The sequence below is a fragment of the Cyrtonyx montezumae genome, unplaced genomic scaffold (genome assembly GCF_038088225.1).
Source record: "Cyrtonyx montezumae isolate F1298 unplaced genomic scaffold, pur_monq_1.0 scaffold_12, whole genome shotgun sequence".
Classification (NCBI taxonomy): domain Eukaryota; kingdom Metazoa; phylum Chordata; class Aves; order Galliformes; family Odontophoridae; genus Cyrtonyx; species Cyrtonyx montezumae.
In genome coordinates this window covers 20,019,242-20,038,616 of record NW_027071848.1, presented here as the reverse complement: position 1 = coordinate 20,038,616, position 19,375 = coordinate 20,019,242, and the positions used below count along the sequence as shown (strand labels likewise).

The window sequence follows — 19,375 nt, the reverse complement described above, 5'->3', positions numbered from 1 at the left end:
AGAAAAATGTGTGTGTCTTCATACTGTTCCACAAAGTAGAAAGATGCCAAAAGCTTTCCCCTCATTTTCTGCAACCCCAGGGAGATTTTCATTTTCTCAACCTCTGACAGCAGTTGTGATATCCTTGAAGAGAGCTCTTCTCTCAAGTGCTTTTGCTTAGTTTAGAAAGAAAACATAGCAAAGCCAGACATTTTGAAGGAGTTTAAGTAAACATCAGTTTCTCTCACAGTAAGGATTCATTTATGGTAGGAAACCACAGCATCCATGGTGAATGGGCTTTTTCATAAAAGACAATTCTACTGTTCCTATTTTAAATAATTAAGTTATCTACTCCTATAGGTCACAATAAACTGTTACTGAGAAGACACACTGGAATTAGGTAGGATCTTAAAAAAACCTTCCAAAAACCATAGAATATTTTTTATTGACAAAAAATATTGAACTCCACAATGTATTACATTTGCCTATCTAGTAGTTTCTATCTAGTAATTTCTTTCATGCATGAGGAGGTATTTATTGTTATATATCATACAAGCATCCTCTACCACAGAGCACTGGAAAAGCTAGTTCACTTGAATTTTCAACTTATTAAAAGCTGCACAAGTCCAATGTGGAGTATAAAATAATAAACATAAGCCAAGAGAAAATTCTGTAACTAACAAAGGACAATATTTAACCAATATTTCATCTTGCTATTTTTTTTTTTTTTGAAAAGTACAAAAACAGTAACAGAAAAGATGGCTGAAAAAAAAAAAAAATCACTGAAAACAACAAAACCAAAGCACAGACAGGAAAAATGAGGGTCACAAAAATATTTAAGGACAATACCTGTTGTATTAATCATACTTTTTGGTGTAGCTCCCGTTGCAGCAAATATATTAGGTGTACTACCCGGTGGCAGCCCGCTCCCTGCTGTGGCAGCTCCTACTGTGGTCACAGCCAGGCTACCCGGTGGGGGCTTCTTCACTGGCACTACCACACTCCTGCAGGAAAAGGAACAGAAGATTATGAAAACTCTACAGCAGAGTTAACAAGAACTTCTGTTTGTTATGATATTACGCTCTGTTATAATGCTCTTGGTAAGAACACATAATAATGGCAATTTCCTTAATCTTTCTGGGTAGATGAAGACTATGTCAACTGACTGTTTGCAGTTTTATGTGATGCTGAGAAACTTAATTTCTCTTTTAGTGCCTCCAAAATGGAAACATCATTTGATAAGCTATTGACAATGCTAAGAGCACCTGTGTCCTAGATTTGTAAAGGAAGTGTTAAGATACTATGTCAGTGTACTACAATTAAACATTTAATCACAGAACATGGATATCATGCTCATTTAAAAATAATATTTAAAAAGCAGCCTTGAGAATTTGTAAGCATTTTAGAAGAGGACATGCTTTCCATGTATTAACAGAAGACGTATATCACACACACATACTGTACACACACATACTGTACACACACATACACAGGCATCTGAACAAACATTCACATATTCTTATGTAATCTTAAAGCACTCTTTTCTTTCAAATCTCAAAACCAAAAGACTTGTTACATTGATTAGAAGGGAAGAAGGAGGAAAAGTTTATAGGACATTCATTTAATCAACACAGAACTGCATAATGCAGACAGATAAATTCACATTTTTCCATTTAGTAATTATTTACAAAAAATACCTGCTCCGAAAAACAACAGCAACAACAACAAAAACTCCTCTATTTCAGTAGAAAACCTGAGTGAGAACAAAGTCTGAAACAAATAATACTTATTCAAATAATAAATAAATGTAAAAAAAAAAAAAAAGATTTGTAGTCATCACACATATTTTCCATTTAAACGACTACATTTCCATTTAAAACTAAGAAGTGAAACCAAATAAAGTAGGAAGAAAACTATTTTGGGGTAATCAGGCCACATTTTTCTGTAGTTCCTTTAGGAGTTATTTTATTACACTTTTACCTAATTATGATAGCACACAACGGATTAAAAGATGTAGAACTTACATTCTTTTATTTAGCTTTATTGTAATGTAGTTTGTTTACATAATTCTAAATCGTCAGCCCTGCTGGATTTTAATTCAAGGCCTAGTGATGCAAACTGTACTAATGATGCCATTAAGAAAGTTATGTACAACTGTTATTCTTTTATGATTTCTTGATGGCAGTGTACAATGTGTTCATAAGCAACAATTTTTCTTTACTCTTTTCTTAAAAGAGTAATTTAAGAGTTTAATTTTAAGACTACTCTGAAGCAAGTATTTCAGAAAAGTAAATCTAGGCATATTGATGCCTTTCTGTCTCCTTCCGTTTGCTTTAGGAGAAGATGAGTTTGCAGAATTCAATAGCTATTGATAAAGTAGAGTAGTAGATTAATCTACTATGTAACAATATGAAATTTCCTAAGATTAGCTCCTGTCCACCAAAAATATCTCTAGTTCTATCAATTCTTCGACAGAAAACTCATTTCTCAAATATTTGAATACTTGAGTTCAAGAATATCGAGTAGGTATTGACAAGAGCAGAGTCCCTACAGTGCCACAGAAACAAAAGAAATCTCCTGAATCTGAAGCAAGAGTATCTCCTGATTACACTAATTTCAAAAGGAAACTAAAATCATTCCTTAACTACAGCATCTTTGTACAGAACTGCGTGCCCTGCTCTGGGTGTCCCTGCAGGAGCAGGTGCTGGGCCAGGTGATCTCCATCAGTCCCTTCTCACTTCAACCATCCTATGACATCTGTGTGCTGAGGCACAAGAAGAAAACACACAGCAATCTCAGACTGCCCAACGTTAATGGTGCATATATTAAGCAGCCTAAGAACGTGCGTAGAAAGGTACCCAGAACTGGAGACCGAATGACGCACAGAGGTTAGGACGCACAGGGATATTGTTGAGAGCTCCCAAAGGGTAACAAAAATATCCACAAATCTGTAACAATATATATATATATATAAAAAAACCAACCAAACAAAAAAAAAACAACAGAAGATATGAAAAAGAAGAAGGTGTCCATGTCGCACTCATCATTGCATCAGAAAGTGGACCCGTACATGGATGCACTCTAGTGCTAGCAAATGTGAGATAAGAGTGTGAGTGAGATCTGTTTAGTTGCTTTATTTTATTTTTAAGTACAATATTTTCTCATCCTACAAGGTCTCCTATTTCAACCTGTTAAATTGCTGACACACTGTTACAAAACTATTTCCTATTTCTTTAATATCTTTCCAAAAAATATGAAGCAAAATTTGAAGTCTCTCTCTTTAGCTTCAGAGAGCTCATTGGTCTTTCACAGCATCTGAAAGATCATCTAACATTGCAAAGCAAGGGCCATCTATATCAACTTCATTCCTCAGACACAACAGAAATTTTAGGAAACTATTTTATTAAGAGAGTAGATTAAAACAGAAATTGAGTTCCCTTCGCAAAAAAAGGACAGCCTTTCCCCCATGTCTCACAAGTACTAATGTTCTACATGTGGATTATGTTCTTTTATGGTATGAATTAGAACATGAAGACAGGTCAGGTGTTATTAAATTTAAAATTATGAATAAACATCATGAAAAACATGTTTGCCACAAGAGTATGTAATATCAGTGACACACAATCAACCTAGCCTGAAAGAAAATGTATTTTTCTGACATGTCATACATGGTAATCTTGTCAAAATGTCTCATTTCTACTAATAAAACAAGACAAAGTGAGTGAATATACAGAATAACATGCAGATGAAGGAGACTAAGTAGACACATGAACAACATAGTAGAAAGAACAACCAAAAAAAAAGAGCAAAACAATCAAAGTAGCAGCAGAGCAAGAAAAGTGAAATAACTGACTGCTTTCATGTTAAAAACAAAACAAAACAAAATTCTTTTAATCAAACCACTCAGATGGCCCAGACTCAGATGGTGAAAGTGGAAGGCAAAAGCAAATTTATGAAAGGTGCAGTTATTTACCTGAAGATAATATGAATGAAAGAAATTTAATGTGATAGATGCCTTATATTCAACTCTGACAGACATTCAGATATTTCTCTCATGATGGAACAGAAATCTATGGGCTAGGAGAAAATACCATATGTAATTCTGACATTTCTTTTTAGGCTTTGTTTTACACAACATATATCAGACTTCATTCCAAATTGGTTCACTTTTCTCTGCACCACACAATTCCAGTCCCAAATGTTCAATGACTTAGTCAGGAAAGGCTTAGTAGCAATTGACTCTAGCAACTAATTTTCTTCCTCAGTTCATGAGGTATTTTGCAATTCTAAAAAGAAATGTGTGAGAAATTATAAGAAATACTAATGATTATTCTGCTGCTCTGAGTGTCTTTTTCAAATTCTACATCTAGGTCTGAAGTAATCGTAATTCACATCATGTTTAACATGAGTGCTGGTTCAACCTGAAAACCACTCACACAGTGCATTAAATAATCTCAGCAAATGGCTACAGAATTTGTCCATGGTTTAGTAATTCACGTGAAATGTTTAGATTGAAAATTACACCATTAATATGTGGAACTGAAAAAAAAAGTTTAAACTGAAAAAAATGTTCTTAAATTATCTTAAATTTTTATCTACTCAGTGCCAGTGACAGACAGTTCAGTTTGTACAGCAGTATATTTTCTCTCTCTCATTCTGATCCACATTCTGAATCTCTTCTCCATTTTAAAATCCAAATGCCCTCAACCTTAATCACTCTGGTCAGTCTAGAGGTCAGACAATCTTCCTATACTGGATGTCTTGTACTATCTAGCTAAGCAGCAGCAAACAATCTAGAATTGCTGTACACTCTTCTGGGATACATGAAACCTCTTAAGGCTAAATTAATATTCTTGCCCCTACTCTCCTTCCCCTGCAGCAGAAAGTAGAAGGATTTCTCTCAAGCTAAGAGAGTTTGGGTTTTTCAGCCTGAAGATTAGAAGATTCCAGGGTAACCTTATTGTGGCCTTTCAGTAGCTAAAGGGGTCCTACAAGAAACATAGGGAAAGATTCTTGTCAGGGAAGGTCAAGGGTTAATGTTTTAAACGGAAAGAAGGTAGATTTAGATTAGATATTAGGAAGACTCCTTATTCAGAGGTTGGCAAAGTCCTGGCACAGCTGCTAGAGAAGCTGTGGGTGCCCATCCCTGGAGGCGCTCAAGGACAGGTTGGATGGGGCCCTGGGCAGCCTGAGCTGCTGGGAGGCACTGCTACATATCAGTGGAGTAGAACTAGACTGGGCTCTTTAATATTCCTTCCAGAACAAACAATTTTCAATTTTCCAGAAATACTCTTCAAAAAGCGGTACTGGCATCAGTAACATTTTTCACAGAAGTATTCAGTGTCAAACAGCAACTTCTGCCAAATGTTTTAGAAGAGATCGCAGTCGAAAATGGTGGACAATTTGTTTGCAATGTTGCATCTACCTTGCTTCTACAATTAGATTAATTTAATCTCCGAAAATAAATATTAGCAATTCTTCTCTGAAAGTTATGGGCAATCGTCATACCTATAAATATGTTCAGTATATCATGAAAAATGTATACTGCTGACTACTCATTGTTCCTGTTTTAAGCCTCAGACTGTGGTTCAAATCTGTAATATTTCTTTGTTAGCATGTATTAATACCACATTTTGAATCCAACTTTAAACAACCTTCAGTTAGGATGACTGCATTAAGATAAGATTCATCTGAAGTTGAGAAGGAAAGATGTAACTCAGAGTCAACAGTCATAGAGTAGAAAAACTGGATAAGGAAATGTGAGGTATGCTGAAGAACGTGTAAGAATCACAGAACTATATAATTTTTGAGGCTTGTGCAAGTGAAATCGTAGTGCTGAATATCCAGTTACTGATTTTTAAATTATTTTATACAATGTATTCACCAAGACTCCCAAATTTTATAATGTGTTTCTAATCTACTAAAGAAAATTCACTTTTCTTCTAAATAAAGGAAGTGAATAATCTCAGGGGCGGTTTTAGAATAAGGAAATGAAGGCATTTGATTTTATTCTAAGATCAAGCAGGAAACTTAGTGTTCACCCCCAGTGAGATTTGCAGTCCCTTGTACCTCCCTTGCGTTTAGGAGAAATTAATCGAAGCATCTAAAATAAGACAAAATATTGACAAGAAGCAAGGAAAACAACATTAAGAGATAAAAATCTAACAAGAAAGATGAATGGTCATGGCTGAATAGAGAAACTGGAAATACTACAATACTACAATGTAATAAGTTTGTAGAATCTGAATAGAGTATAAACTAAATGTAAAATATTAAATGCCAGAAAAATTACTGAATAAAGAAAAAAACAGTAGCAGATATTATGAGATGACCACAACTGAGGAACATATGTAATCATGTATCTACGGTGTAAAAAAACAATAAGAAAATCGAGCACTTAAAAGCAGCAGTTCTCTAAAAGTCAATACAAATTTAACATCAATTTTATATAGGCCTACATGCAGGTAAAAAAGCAAGACAGAAATCCAGTATAATTTTCAGCTGTATATCTACTGTATCATATGATAGAATAAAAAGATGCTAACTTCTCCTGATAAAACTTACATAAACTTCAGATAAATAATAGCTAACATTTTGTGCCCTAACTATGGAAAGATGCCCACCACACAGATTATAAGAAATCTGAAAGAGCTGCTTGTGCACAGATTGCTAAATGACATACAAAAGGAACATGATAATAGCTTGATGAAAAACATTCGAGGATTCATATACCAAATTTTGGTTGAATCAAGCCTATTAATAAATATAGGATGAAGTTATTCTAAATGGACAGCTGGGATGCAGTAGCCCTTCCACATTTTCCTCTATTTTATTTAGTTCATCAGAGACTAAGGCACTGTCCAGGAATACAGACAATGCAACTTTATCTCCCTTCTTTGTCTAACAGGATCTGAAACCATACTTCCCATTCTTTCGGATGTATTTTAACTGCTACTTCAGGAAACAGAGAGTGAAGAGCTCTTAAGTCTTTACTATAAAGGCCAATGTTTTCCACTGGGAGAAGACTAAAACATATTTATTCATAGCTCATTTTCATTCCTTAAAATTTTCAGGAATACCAGAGCTATTTTTTACCACGTTCTAGAGAATTTAATGGCAACAATAGGATTGTAGTGTACTAACTTAGATATTTTATTTAAATTATTGATATAGATCAATGTATAGCAGCAATCTTCCAAAGATGATTGATAATACAACAGATCATTACTGAACTTCTTCACATGAGCACTTCTTTTCTCAGAAAGTTTTGTCCTTTTCCTATTCTGTCGATCAGTAAAATATATATATAAATATATATATATATGTTACACCAAAACACAGAGACTGAGTAATACTTCCAAATATAGTCTATGTATAACAAACATAGTAATCTATTTAAGTGTACCTTAAAATACCTTTGTTCTTCATGCTATCTGACAGAACATATCTGACTGAGTTTCACATAATGTCCACCTTCTTAATCCTATAAATACCTCTAAGCCCAAGGACATTCTATGGAAAACCAAAAACAAACCATCAACAAAAAACAAGTTTAAAATACTTCAAAATAGGGGTCCTTCAAAATATTTCAAGATGTGGTTGTAAAGAATTTACTAAGCATTGAAACTATAAAACTCCATAACATTCCAATTTAGAAAGTGATAATGTAGTGCTTAATGGTAAATAAGATATTTTATAGAGAGAAAAATAACTGATCTCACTTCCAGGAACTCAGTGTTTTCAGCTTATATAAGAATGCTTCCTATTTAGTCATTCTGCTAAGTACAGAAGATATATATAAATTATCTCATTTTGAAAAAAAAAAAAAAAGGTACAAGCAATAGCACTCTCAGTTTCAAAAACAGCTTTGTTCTAACAGCTGTCTACTAGGAAAAAAGTCGAGTGGAAAAAAAAAGTGTAAACTTTAGAATGCAGTCCTGAGTAGAATCAGAAATAAATTCACAAACGTTAGTGGTTTGAGTTGTCTAGTGGGACAAATTCAAATTGACTAAAACCCAAGGAAGTCCCCAAACCCTAAAATCAATAACAGATACTGATTTTTGTCAGATGGAAGATGAGAATGCACAGAGGAATTATTGGTGAGTTATGCTCCATTAGTTGCAAATCTAGGTGAAATAACCCTTCTTTGTTTGTTTCTAAAAATGTCATCTCGGATGCCATTTTCAAGGAATTCTGTTTGACATTGAAAGACATGTCATAACGTTGAGAATCTGGGCTCACGTGCCCCAGAAATCTGTTTATATAGCTCATAATGTAATTACAGCTACCTTAAGACAGATGAGGCAGAAGGCAGCAATATATAGGAAACTAATTGAAAAATGCAGTTGTCCAGAAGCACTTGTGGGGAAGAGGTCTCTGAAAAGCTGCTCAGAGCTCCAGAGTTTGAAGTGAAATTTTTGATGTTGTCACTCTCAATCTATTGAATCACTGACAGACAATCAAACCCGTCTGGCTGGCTGGCAGCTCATTTTGCTGGCAGGTGGCAAACAATTAGACACACCAATTTGTGCCTCCTGATGACATTAAAGCATGAAACTAAGTTGTATGCAGGGCCTAGTGATTTGTGTGAAAGCATTTCAAAAATAATACTCTTTGCCGTGGCAACTCATTTCAGACTGCCACCTCCCATTATGGCTTTGAGCAGTGAAGACGACAGACTTGAGTTACGTTCAGGGCAAGGCCGCTTCTGTTCAATCCGTCATCAGCGCCCCCTGAGACCTCAATCCCCTCCTTTCATCAATATCACCTCATCATTTACATTCAATAGTGCTTGAATGGCTGCATACATTAACTGCACAGAAGTCCTGCTCGATAAAACACGTTGGACACATTTTCTGCTTTTATATTTCATTTATAACTGCACAAACTCCAAGAATGCACTGCAGTGTGTTAGACAGTGACTTTTGTGAACATATTAACCATGTGCAACTGCAAGAATGTGCAGAGCAAAATGCATCATATTGAATGATAAAATAGAATTCTTAACTTGAAGGCTATTTATTGGAGTTTGCTTCATGTGTTATTTTCCTGCATATAAAATGAGCAATTATAGCTAAAAAAAGCCTTCAGAATAACAAAGATATTCTTAATTTTCTGGTAATTATTTATTACCACAACTCTTCTATTAGCATGTAGTCATCTACATGTAAACATAAAATGAATAATATTAATAAAAATCACTAAGAGCACCTGTTAATTAAAGTGAAAAATACATTTCTGCAATCTTGATTTTCTTATAAATACAGAATGACTGTGTGTATTTTATGAAAGCTAACAAAAAACCTGAACCGAACCAAATAAAACCTGGCAAAACAATATACTCTATTGCTGATAATTCTCCCCAGAGAGGATAAACACGATCAGTGGCCACAAGGTTCAGTGAAGTACCAAAATATGCATAAACTACAGAAGCAGAACCTACAAACATATGATCCACAGACATAGCACTAGTCTCTAAAAAAATACACAGTATATATTATTTTGATTATTAGTTCATACCAGTAAACACAAGTCTATTGATAGGAAGAAGCACTGACAACCAACCAACCTGTAACTATTTTCATTTTTACAATGCTGATTAGAATAGTAGAGGCAACAGAAAACATAAAACATTCATAAACATCACAGCTAAAAGCCACAATGGTTTCTCAATTCATATTTTAATTAAATCTAATTAAATACATTATTATTGAACAACTTTTGTTTCCAACTCCAACTTGAAAATTTCAGGGTTGGGATCTCTGCTTCTCCTTTTGAAAAGCAAAAAAAAAAAAAAAAAACCCAAAAAAACAACCTCTATAGATTACCACAAAATTCATCTTAGCACTTAAAAACCATGAGCAGAGTACAGAAGTAACAATGCATGAACAATGGTCATCATTCAGGGATATAGCTATGAGGTCCAAACAGCAAGTTGACATCCTGTGGGCTAAGAACACTAGTGTTTTTATGAAGATGATGACAGCTCAGTAGTGTCCCTTCCTGAGCCTGTAGGACCTGCCCAAACCTGCCAGTTTTGCTGTCACAGTTGTGGGTTATAATAAACAGAATGACCCATCTTAATAAAATCAGATAGTAACATGTTCTACTTAAGAGAAAAAAATATATATCCTAACAAAGTTGATACAATTGATTTTTTTTTTGTCTCAGCTTTAACAACCACCTTTTCGTTTTTTTCTCTTCTGAGGAAAGAAATAATACCAAAGGCTGATGTAGCACAAGATACACTACAACCAAGATACAAATACAGCTGTGCATTTTGTACAGTTAACAATGGAATCACAACTTGGTCAGCAGGTAAGAGGACAGAAAAGAACAAACAAAGCAACCAACAGAAGAACGTCCAATGCTTTCTAAGCCCCAAGTGAACCTATTAAGTATGAAATGTCTGTCAAAATGTGTAAACTCTAGACAAGCAGCATGTCTCAAACAATTCCATAATTCTATGGAATTATTTTTGAACATCTATAATGATGTTCACAGTATGTAAGCAGCTGTCTTTTTTCAAGAACGATCTAATGGAAGTGCTCACACAAAACAGAGATTGTGGTCAACCTACTGTAATCCTCTCTGCGCAGTACTTAATGCTTTTTAACAAAGCTGTACTTCAGGAATTTGAATTCATCACTCCAATCATTTTGCTGTTAAGTTCTCCCTAAAGGCTGCAAGGACATCTAGTGAGGCAATATGCCACCATGTTAATTTAGGTTTCTCTTATTTTGTGAATTAATAATAAACATCTAATTTTTTTTTCAATGACCAAGGTAGAAATTTAACTGAATAGATTCCAGTAAAGTAACCTTTCTGTGCTCACTGTTATGTGCTATTAATTCTGCGTTCAGCATATATTTATTTACTACTTAATGTACAGAAAGATATTTCTCAAATTTCAGAATATGATGGCTCCTCACACAGGATGAAAGAAAAATTCCTGATCAGAAAGGAAAAAATATTTTTCACTGAAGTCAGTCTAAAAAACACATGCAGACTGATGTGCAAGAAATTTACTCTTAATGAAACACTTGCTAAATTGGTTTCCTCTGAAATGGCTATAAGAGATAAAATAATATTAGAAAGGGTGATATTAATTGCAAGTAGAGCACATTCCTCTTTTCCCATATCAATCCAATCTTCCTTGTTACAACAGATGCTGATTGTTTATGGAATTACTTCAGAAAAGCAGCCTCTGTACTAATCTATACATATAGACAAAAGCCATCAGCTTTTCTATGCAATTCATATGAAAAAGTGCTTCACTTTTGTTCCAAAATGGTCATGCATCTTCTTACACTTTACGCTGGAAACATTGATTGCATAATGTTATTTTTTAAGACATTAATGAAGACAATTCTGACATTTTTGTAGATCCTCTTAAATGCAGATTATTTATTTTTCTCATAAATCATAATTTATCGATAATTGTTTCAATTTTCCTATCAGAATTTTATTTCTTGTAGCTACAGAGGAACTAATTTTTGCAAGAACTATGTTGTAAGTTTCAAGACATATTTTAGCATACCTTTAAGTTGCTATTTCTCTTATTTTTTATTTAGATAAAAAAAATACAAAGAAACTGCAGGAATCTTGTTATATGAGAAAATCTAGTCACATCAGCACAAGTTAAATCTTTGCACTGATTAAGGTTGAGCCCACTATAAAACAGGTTAACCTTCTCCCAGAGAAACGTTGTCAGTTGCACATCTTACCCTGAAGTGAAACTTTGATAACTGAGATGGGCTGGATATTTAACATGAACTATTCCTATTATAAGTTGGAAATCTACAGCCCAAAAAGAAAGAAAAATGAATCCTTATGTAAATGTTCAACAATTCATTTTTAAACTCATGCATTTCAGCATATTTCCTTTTTAAAGAGCTAAGTATAGTTTCCACTATGACTATATAAATCATTTGCCATGGCTGAAGTATCTCAATACAAGGAAACAAGTACAGTGATGGATTCAAGATTTAACCCTTTGAAAAAATAATCAATTTGTTTTGTATCAGCATATACTACTTTCCCTCCTCACTAAAATGTCATTTTAAAGGAAAAAATAGATTTTACTGCAGAAATATTTCTATAAAACAGGCTTGTTTTCCAAGTAGTTTGGAATTTTATTCACTGCTAACAGAGAAGACCAAGGAGAACCTCTTCCATTTATTCTATGAAGTCTGATTTGCTAAAAAAGGTGAAGTAATGCAGTTATTTTTTAGCAGTCAAATATAAAACTATAGAAGAATGTTTGAAAAGTCCTTCAAAGAACAGAATTTAATCAATATAAAATAATGAAACAAGCCATATACCTGTCAAATGAATGAAACTGCATGGGAAGAATAGCCTGAGCTTCTCTCTTCAGAGCAGGATCAGGGTAAGGGATCGGATCCGGACCACATTCTGCAATTTCAACAGGAGCTGCCACGAGACTTTTCAGTATTTCCTTGACATTGATGCCTTTACTTTGACTGATACTGGATATTGATGATGAGGGTTTCAAGATTTCACTGGGGCTTTCAGTTAAGCTCTCCTGAGATTTCTTCACTTCTGAAGACAAAGTAGACAACAGTTCACTCATAGCATCAGGGCCTGTGCTGGTCTCCAAGTCTGTCCCATTTAAAATATTAGGCATCTGTTCTTCTCCAATTCCTGAATCTGTATGAGGAATAGAGCTTTCTAGCTGAATATCTTCAACAGGTGTTGGTGTTTCTTTATCTTTAATATTTTCTGGAAACACAGTTGGTGTCTCTGCAGTGAAATAGAGATTTTGAACAATATTTATAATTTAGTTGTTAGTTGGTTTTTTTTGTCTACAATTATAATTAGGAAGTCTTCTAATACAGAAATATGTGTTAGAAAGCCCACAAATCTACAAATCTCAGTAGTTTACACTTGAAAACTCCTTTTTCATACAAAACATTTTGGTTGCAACACCTCTTTGGTATATATAAAGTCTTGTGAGAGGGAGCCCAAAGTGCAAGTTCAGTGACATTTTGAAATTACAGGTCACAATTCATACAGTAATCAAATAGCAGAATTCTGTCATCAAGAAAAACATTAAAAATCATAACTGATAGAAATTGCATATCAGTATCACTTGTGAGACTACTGAAAAAGAAAAATGCAACCACTTACACTTTAAAATTACTACAAAATCATAGGATATTTATTGCTCACATCAAATATTAAACTTGCATTCAAAAGGAAACTACTACAAATTTAGTTTGCTTCATCCTTTTGTTTAGAATGCACTTTATACACATTTCACACACATGTACTTATTAAATGCATTAACTTAGTTAAATTTACATTAAATTCATTTGTACGTGAATAAAAAAAGATGCTATTACACATTCTTTGAGTAACTCCTCCTTCAATACAAAAGGAAAAAAATTCTGGCAAGTGTTAACAAAATAAGCTCAGCTTTATAGAGATGGGAAGATGGGAAAGTGAAATCTGTTGAGTTTGGAACATTTCCAGATTGAAATGGACTTTACAACATCTTGTAACCAAGAAGGCATACCTCTATTCATTATTGCAGTGAAACAGACAACAACTTCATTAGACAAGGATAATTTCATATGATTAGAGGAAAGTTAGCAACAGAGATTAAACTGCATATTCATCTTTTTTAATAAGCTTGCATTCAAAATGATTTTATAATTTCTTTTTAAACAACATTATTTTCATTGAATCCGTTCCATTGATTAGAAAATGTAGCTGGTTGATGTATGAAGGAGGTACACTTTTTCAGGGATGGTTTGGAGATAGTAAGTTTAGATAGTTTGGAAAGTATTTTAGAACATACTTAGATTAAACTTTGCCTATCTATTAATTTCAAATAAAATATCCATTAACAATATAACTTTAACAACAACCATATAGCTTATTACTAATTCTATAAAACAATCAAGTGTAAAATATCTACATATTTATCATTAGGAAACCTGTGCCTGTGTATACAGACATCCAGAAAAAAAATTCCATGTATGATTCTGTATGCATTTGAACTAAGGCTACTGTAAAATTAATCGTACTTAAAAGTGTTGACAAACAGATATAAATAGAAAAGAATATGTTTTTAAAATGCAAAGCATAATGACCCATTATATGGAATATTGTTTTCTTTTAACAGCCATAAGGCTGAAACCACTTCCTCCTTCTCTTGCTCTTAATTGCCTTAAACACTTGTTACCAAATGGATATGCGTTTGTTTTCTGAAGCAGGAAGTAGAAGCTGGATTTATGAGCTGCATTTGATGCACTTAGCATCTGCTGGTCAGGAAGTAAAAAAATCCATAACTACTTAGTACTGCCCATATTTGGCACAGAGGGACATCTGATCCACAGCACGAGCCTAATGAATTTTGTGCTTGTTTGTCTCTTTAAACTCCATCCATCCGAAGACAACACTTCTGAACTGATGGGAAGAGTAGGACTGATTGTAGCAGACGATTGCTGCCCTGTTTAAACAGGAATTGCATCTCTGTGCTGAATATCCTACCTGCTTGGGGAGACAGCTACATAAAATGCCAAGAGGCCAGGGCAGAATCCACAGCTTAAAAATGTTTGGTTATGGTAACAGGAACCATGGCATTGTATATGAAGTTGTGACTACTTACTTTATGATAATACAGACTCTGACTTGAACAGCTTGAAGAGCTGAGTGGGAATTTATTATTGCTAATAAAGAATGTTAAAATTGTGTCTGTAATTTTAGGGAGCTAAATGTTTTAACTTATAAAATCCCCAACAAAAATATTCTATATCTGTAATCACTTTTACAATTGTTTAAAGCACAGCTGAAAAAATAAAATGAACACATAATTTGAGCCTAAGATACAATTTACAAGGAAAAAAAAAAAGTTATACAGCTTTCTCTGCTGATTACTCAAGTCCAGTAGTGAACAGCAAAAAACAAAAACAAAAACAATAGAAAAGGAAAAAAAAAACCTGCTGAAAGTGAAATGAAGGTACATTGAAATCTACACAAAATAAAATAAGGTTCCACTGAAGAAGATGGTATATTATATGGCAAAGTTATGTCCAACAGAAAACCAAAGACAGTAAACCTCCTGGAAATGTTGTTCTGGAAATCCAAATGCCCTGATAAAACCATAAGGAAAATTTAAATGTATCAAAACTTTGGGAATTAATTGACTCTTAACCAATTTTGAAAAAAAAAAAAAACCAACAAAAAACAGTTTATGAAATTAGTGGTCTAACTGGAAGTATTTTTGCCATACAATTAAGTGGAAACAGCAACATATGAATGGAGAGTACCAAATATGTTTTTTCCCTTTATGAAATGGGGGCGAAAAAAATATCTGGAAAACTACAAAGGTTCAACATTAAACAAGATTTCAGAATTAATTTTGGAGTAAAAACTATAAATGGAATAGAACATTAAAAGGATAAACTAAGAGCTTTCTTAATATTTGTTGGTCAAAGAAAATACAGCTAAGGAAGTAAATTTCAGCAAAGCTATGGTGTCACAAAACACGACGGATAAGAAGGGGCTGGATGCATCAGTCACTGGGTAATTATTCAGTTACTAATACCACACTGTCAAGGAAAAGGCAAATACGATTCCAAACATTCCTGAAAAAAGTAATCCCTAAAACAGCTCACTATTAGTAGCACTAGAGAAGTGATTGGTATTTTCACTATAGAATACTTTGGTATTTTCACTATAGAATTCTGTACACACTGCCATATTTGAGAAAGATGAAGTTCCACCAGGTAGATCCATTATTGGACAAAAAAAAAAAAGCAATCTATTCTTGTAGTAAAAAAATAAATAAAAGCTCACAGATACAGTCTGGGCAGATTAATGCTGGAATTGTATACAGCAGCAGTTATACAAATATTTTTTGGATGAAAATTCCAGAAAAATAATTTAAGTTAAAGGGAGCGCAAACCCACTGTGAACAGCAAACTGTGAAAACTACCTAAACACTGCATTAACTCAATTTTAAAAACATCATCAAGCCAAATTAATAAGGATTAGAAATGTCACAGTTACTTTTTGTAAATCAAAACAAAAGAAAATTCAGAATGGATAAAACTGATCAATAATTTTTTATCAAATAAGTAGTTTTTGTGAAATTCAGAAAAATATGTCTAACAATACATATCATAATAACCTTCCTCATTATTACCAGTACTACTTTAGGTAAATTCTAATCTCTTGAGAATGGGTCAGAGAAAACAACAGATTTGAGTTGCAGCACTGTATAGATACATGTTTTACTCTTTTATAATTTGGGACAGCACTTCTGTAGTACTCATAATTCAGGACTAAAGAATCAGTAAGTACTTCATGTTCTTATTCAGTAAAAATCTTAAATGTGCAATGTTTTCATGAAAAAATCCAAAATACTCAAAAACAACTCGGAAACTGATAATTTTAAATATGAACAGAAGCAAAAATGTAACCGACTACATCTGTCGACGTTAGAGCATTCTGACAGTAAGCTTGGAAATTTTCAGCAAACCTCATCAGTTTTGTGTAGCACTAGGCTATGTCAGTAGACAAAACAGAAACATTACTAGATCTAGTGAACTTAACCCTGACAGAAACATGCAGTTGGAATCCAGATGCCTTTTCTTTACTGTTTCTCATTGTAACTAATGAGTTCATCTACTACATTATGGGAAAAATATGGGCTTAAGGTAACTAAATGACATACTATATATCTGGTAGCCTCATCTGTCACAGTTCTTCTCTAAAATATCTTGTTTGCTTGTGATATATGAAGTGTATTGCAAATGTTTTAACTATCTGAGATACCTAAATAGTTATTTCACTGCCTCTATATGCCTGAACAATGCAAAGCCACTCAATTTATTTCAAAACAATGACATATTTCATGCTTGTGGCAAACACATAAGATTTTGCCATTATAAAAGTTTGACAACATAAAATTATCTGGTTTAAATCTTTATTTACTTAAAAATGGAGAAATCGCATATATATTCCTATGGACTTTATTTCTTCTTAATTTGATTTAAAAATTGATTTAATTTTAAAATTGATTTTAAATTGATTTAAAAATAAGATAAAAAAAAAACAATTGAAAATCTTTAACAGCTTACACTGTGGCTGAATACATTATTTTCCAACTCAAGAAGAAATGTATATGAAAGCTGCACTACCCCTATCAATGTAAAATTTCTGATGCAAGCAATACAGCAACACTTGCTGGTGGAAGCTCTGGAGCCAATTCAGGTATGAGAGTTGTTACCACCTTGCAGTCTGCACATGCACTGGAAGATGTGTGCACTGTTTTCTGTACAGATCCTTTATGGCACTAATAATTACCTTATTAGGTGCATTTCAAATATTCTTCTTCAGTATTATACAAATTTTCAGGGGACATACACTGCAGGCTGAAGAAGCTTTCAGGCCATCAAGACCATGATATTACAGCTTCCCCAGTAAGTGTTAGAGTCAACTAACCAATAGCCAAACCCTAGGCTGTAAAGAGATAATGAAAATATTCTTCCTAGCAACACTCATCTACTGGTTTTTGCTTATGAGAAGAGGCACAATTATACAGAAATGAAAAACTAACTATGAAGACAGAATCAGGGAGTAGTAAGGGTCTGATTTAAAACTATGTTGAAAGAAGAAGGAAGTTGTATTGGAAATATAGTTAGTCAGAAGCCAAGGTACAACAGTGAGAAGAATCACACTAGAAGAAGCAGCATGCTAAGCTGCTCTATATTTGATCATTAACTTTGATAAATTTGTGGAAGTTACAACAGGCCATTGAAAAAAAATCCCTTTATAGTCATGTTTGTTTCTGACCATTCACATAATGTATATTCATTTCAGCAGCCTAAAGAGTACTACTCTTCATTCAATAACCATGAATTAATGACCAAAACTGGCCATATCCCAATAATGGAATTCATGCAATTCTGTTATTTTTGAGGCAAGGTTATCTGAGAATCAGTGAATTTTATTTTGCAGAACACATTTGCAGAAGAAAAAAGGCTCTGAAATGGGAGCAAAATGGAGTAGGAGATACAAGAAGGGGAAATCAAACTTGGGAAGCCAGTCACAAAAGAGCTTGCATGGCAGAAGATAGAGCTGTTAACAGACTGTTTCTGTGCTGAACATCTGTGAATGTCTCCTCTTTCTGCTCTCTGGAAATTTGCTCAAATTCATCATAACTCTTAAAATATTGTTTTTTCCCCACAATCAATCCTGGACTCAGACAGAGAGATAAGGCAGCTCCTTCTATTCTCGTCAAAGAAGGAGTATTAAAAAAGCCACTTAAGACACATAACTCTCAATCTGTTTAGACAGTGTTTTTAATTAAAGCCTTGATTCTGCCTCGCTGTCATTCTCCCTACTCATCAGACATCACTCACTTCTGCATTTGAAAGAAAAAAAAAACAAGAAAAACTTGGAACAATATGATAGCATGTTTTCATTTCCCTTAGTTTTTATCAGATTCCATTTTGTTAATTTATATATATATTTTTGTCTAGTGTAAACTGAAAAACCACATAAATAATGAAAGACTCTTTGTTAGTGCAGTGGGAGAAACAAAATGATCACAGGAACAGACACTAAGTAAAAAACAACAAAACAATGGAGACAAAGAAGAAATTATCAGTGTGTTGGATGTCATAGGTTTCTGCCTCCTGCCCCCATTTGCTTTTTCTTCCTTCTTACAATTTTAAAATAAAAGTAGATGGATTGGTGGTTATCTGTATTTAAAATCAGCTACAAGAAAACATTTTTCAGAGAATCACAGAATCACAGAATCGTAGGGGTTGGAAAGGACCTCAAGAAATCATCAAGTCCAACCCCCCTGCCAAAGCAGGTATTCCAGATTGCAAAGGTAGGTGTCCAGGAGGGTCTTGAATATCTCCAGAGAATGAGACTCCACAACCCCCCTGTGCAGCTGTGCCAGTGCTCCATCACCCTCACCATAAAGAAGTTCTTGTGCACATTTGTGCAGAACCTCCTGTGCTGCAGTTTCTGTCTGTTTCCCCTTGTCCTGTCTCCACACACTTGTGAAAAGAGTCTGGCCTCCTCACTTTGTCCCCCACATTTATAAATCTGAATCAGATCCCCTCTCAGTCTTCTTTTCTCAAGGCTAAAGTGACCCAGTTCACTTAGCCTTTCTTCATAGGGGAGATCCTCCAGGCCCTTCACCATCTTTGTGGCCCTGCACTGGACTCTTTCCAAGAGATCCCTGTCTTTTTTATACTGGGGAGCCCAGAACTGAACACAGTATTCCAGATGAGGCCTCACCAGGGTGGAGTAGAGTGGGTGGATCACCTCCCTTGACTTGCTGGCCATGCTCTTTTTAATGCATCCCAGAATGCCATTGGCCCTCTTGGCCACAGGGGCACACTGCTGG

At 34.2% G+C, this 19,375-nt stretch overlaps 1 protein-coding gene across 1 annotated transcript in view; it reads right to left on the bottom strand.

Annotated features, from left to right (window-relative positions):
* Positions 1–19,375, bottom strand: part of NBEA (neurobeachin) — a 479,458-nt gene that overhangs the window by 282,441 nt on the left and 177,642 nt on the right. The window contains exons 30-31 of the mRNA XM_065730203.1: positions 12,303–12,741; positions 829–983 (exon numbers count right to left, since the gene is read on the bottom strand). Coding sequence (XP_065586275.1) covers positions 829–983; positions 12,303–12,741 — 594 coding nt within the window. The remainder of the gene's footprint in view (positions 1–828; positions 984–12,302; positions 12,742–19,375) is intronic.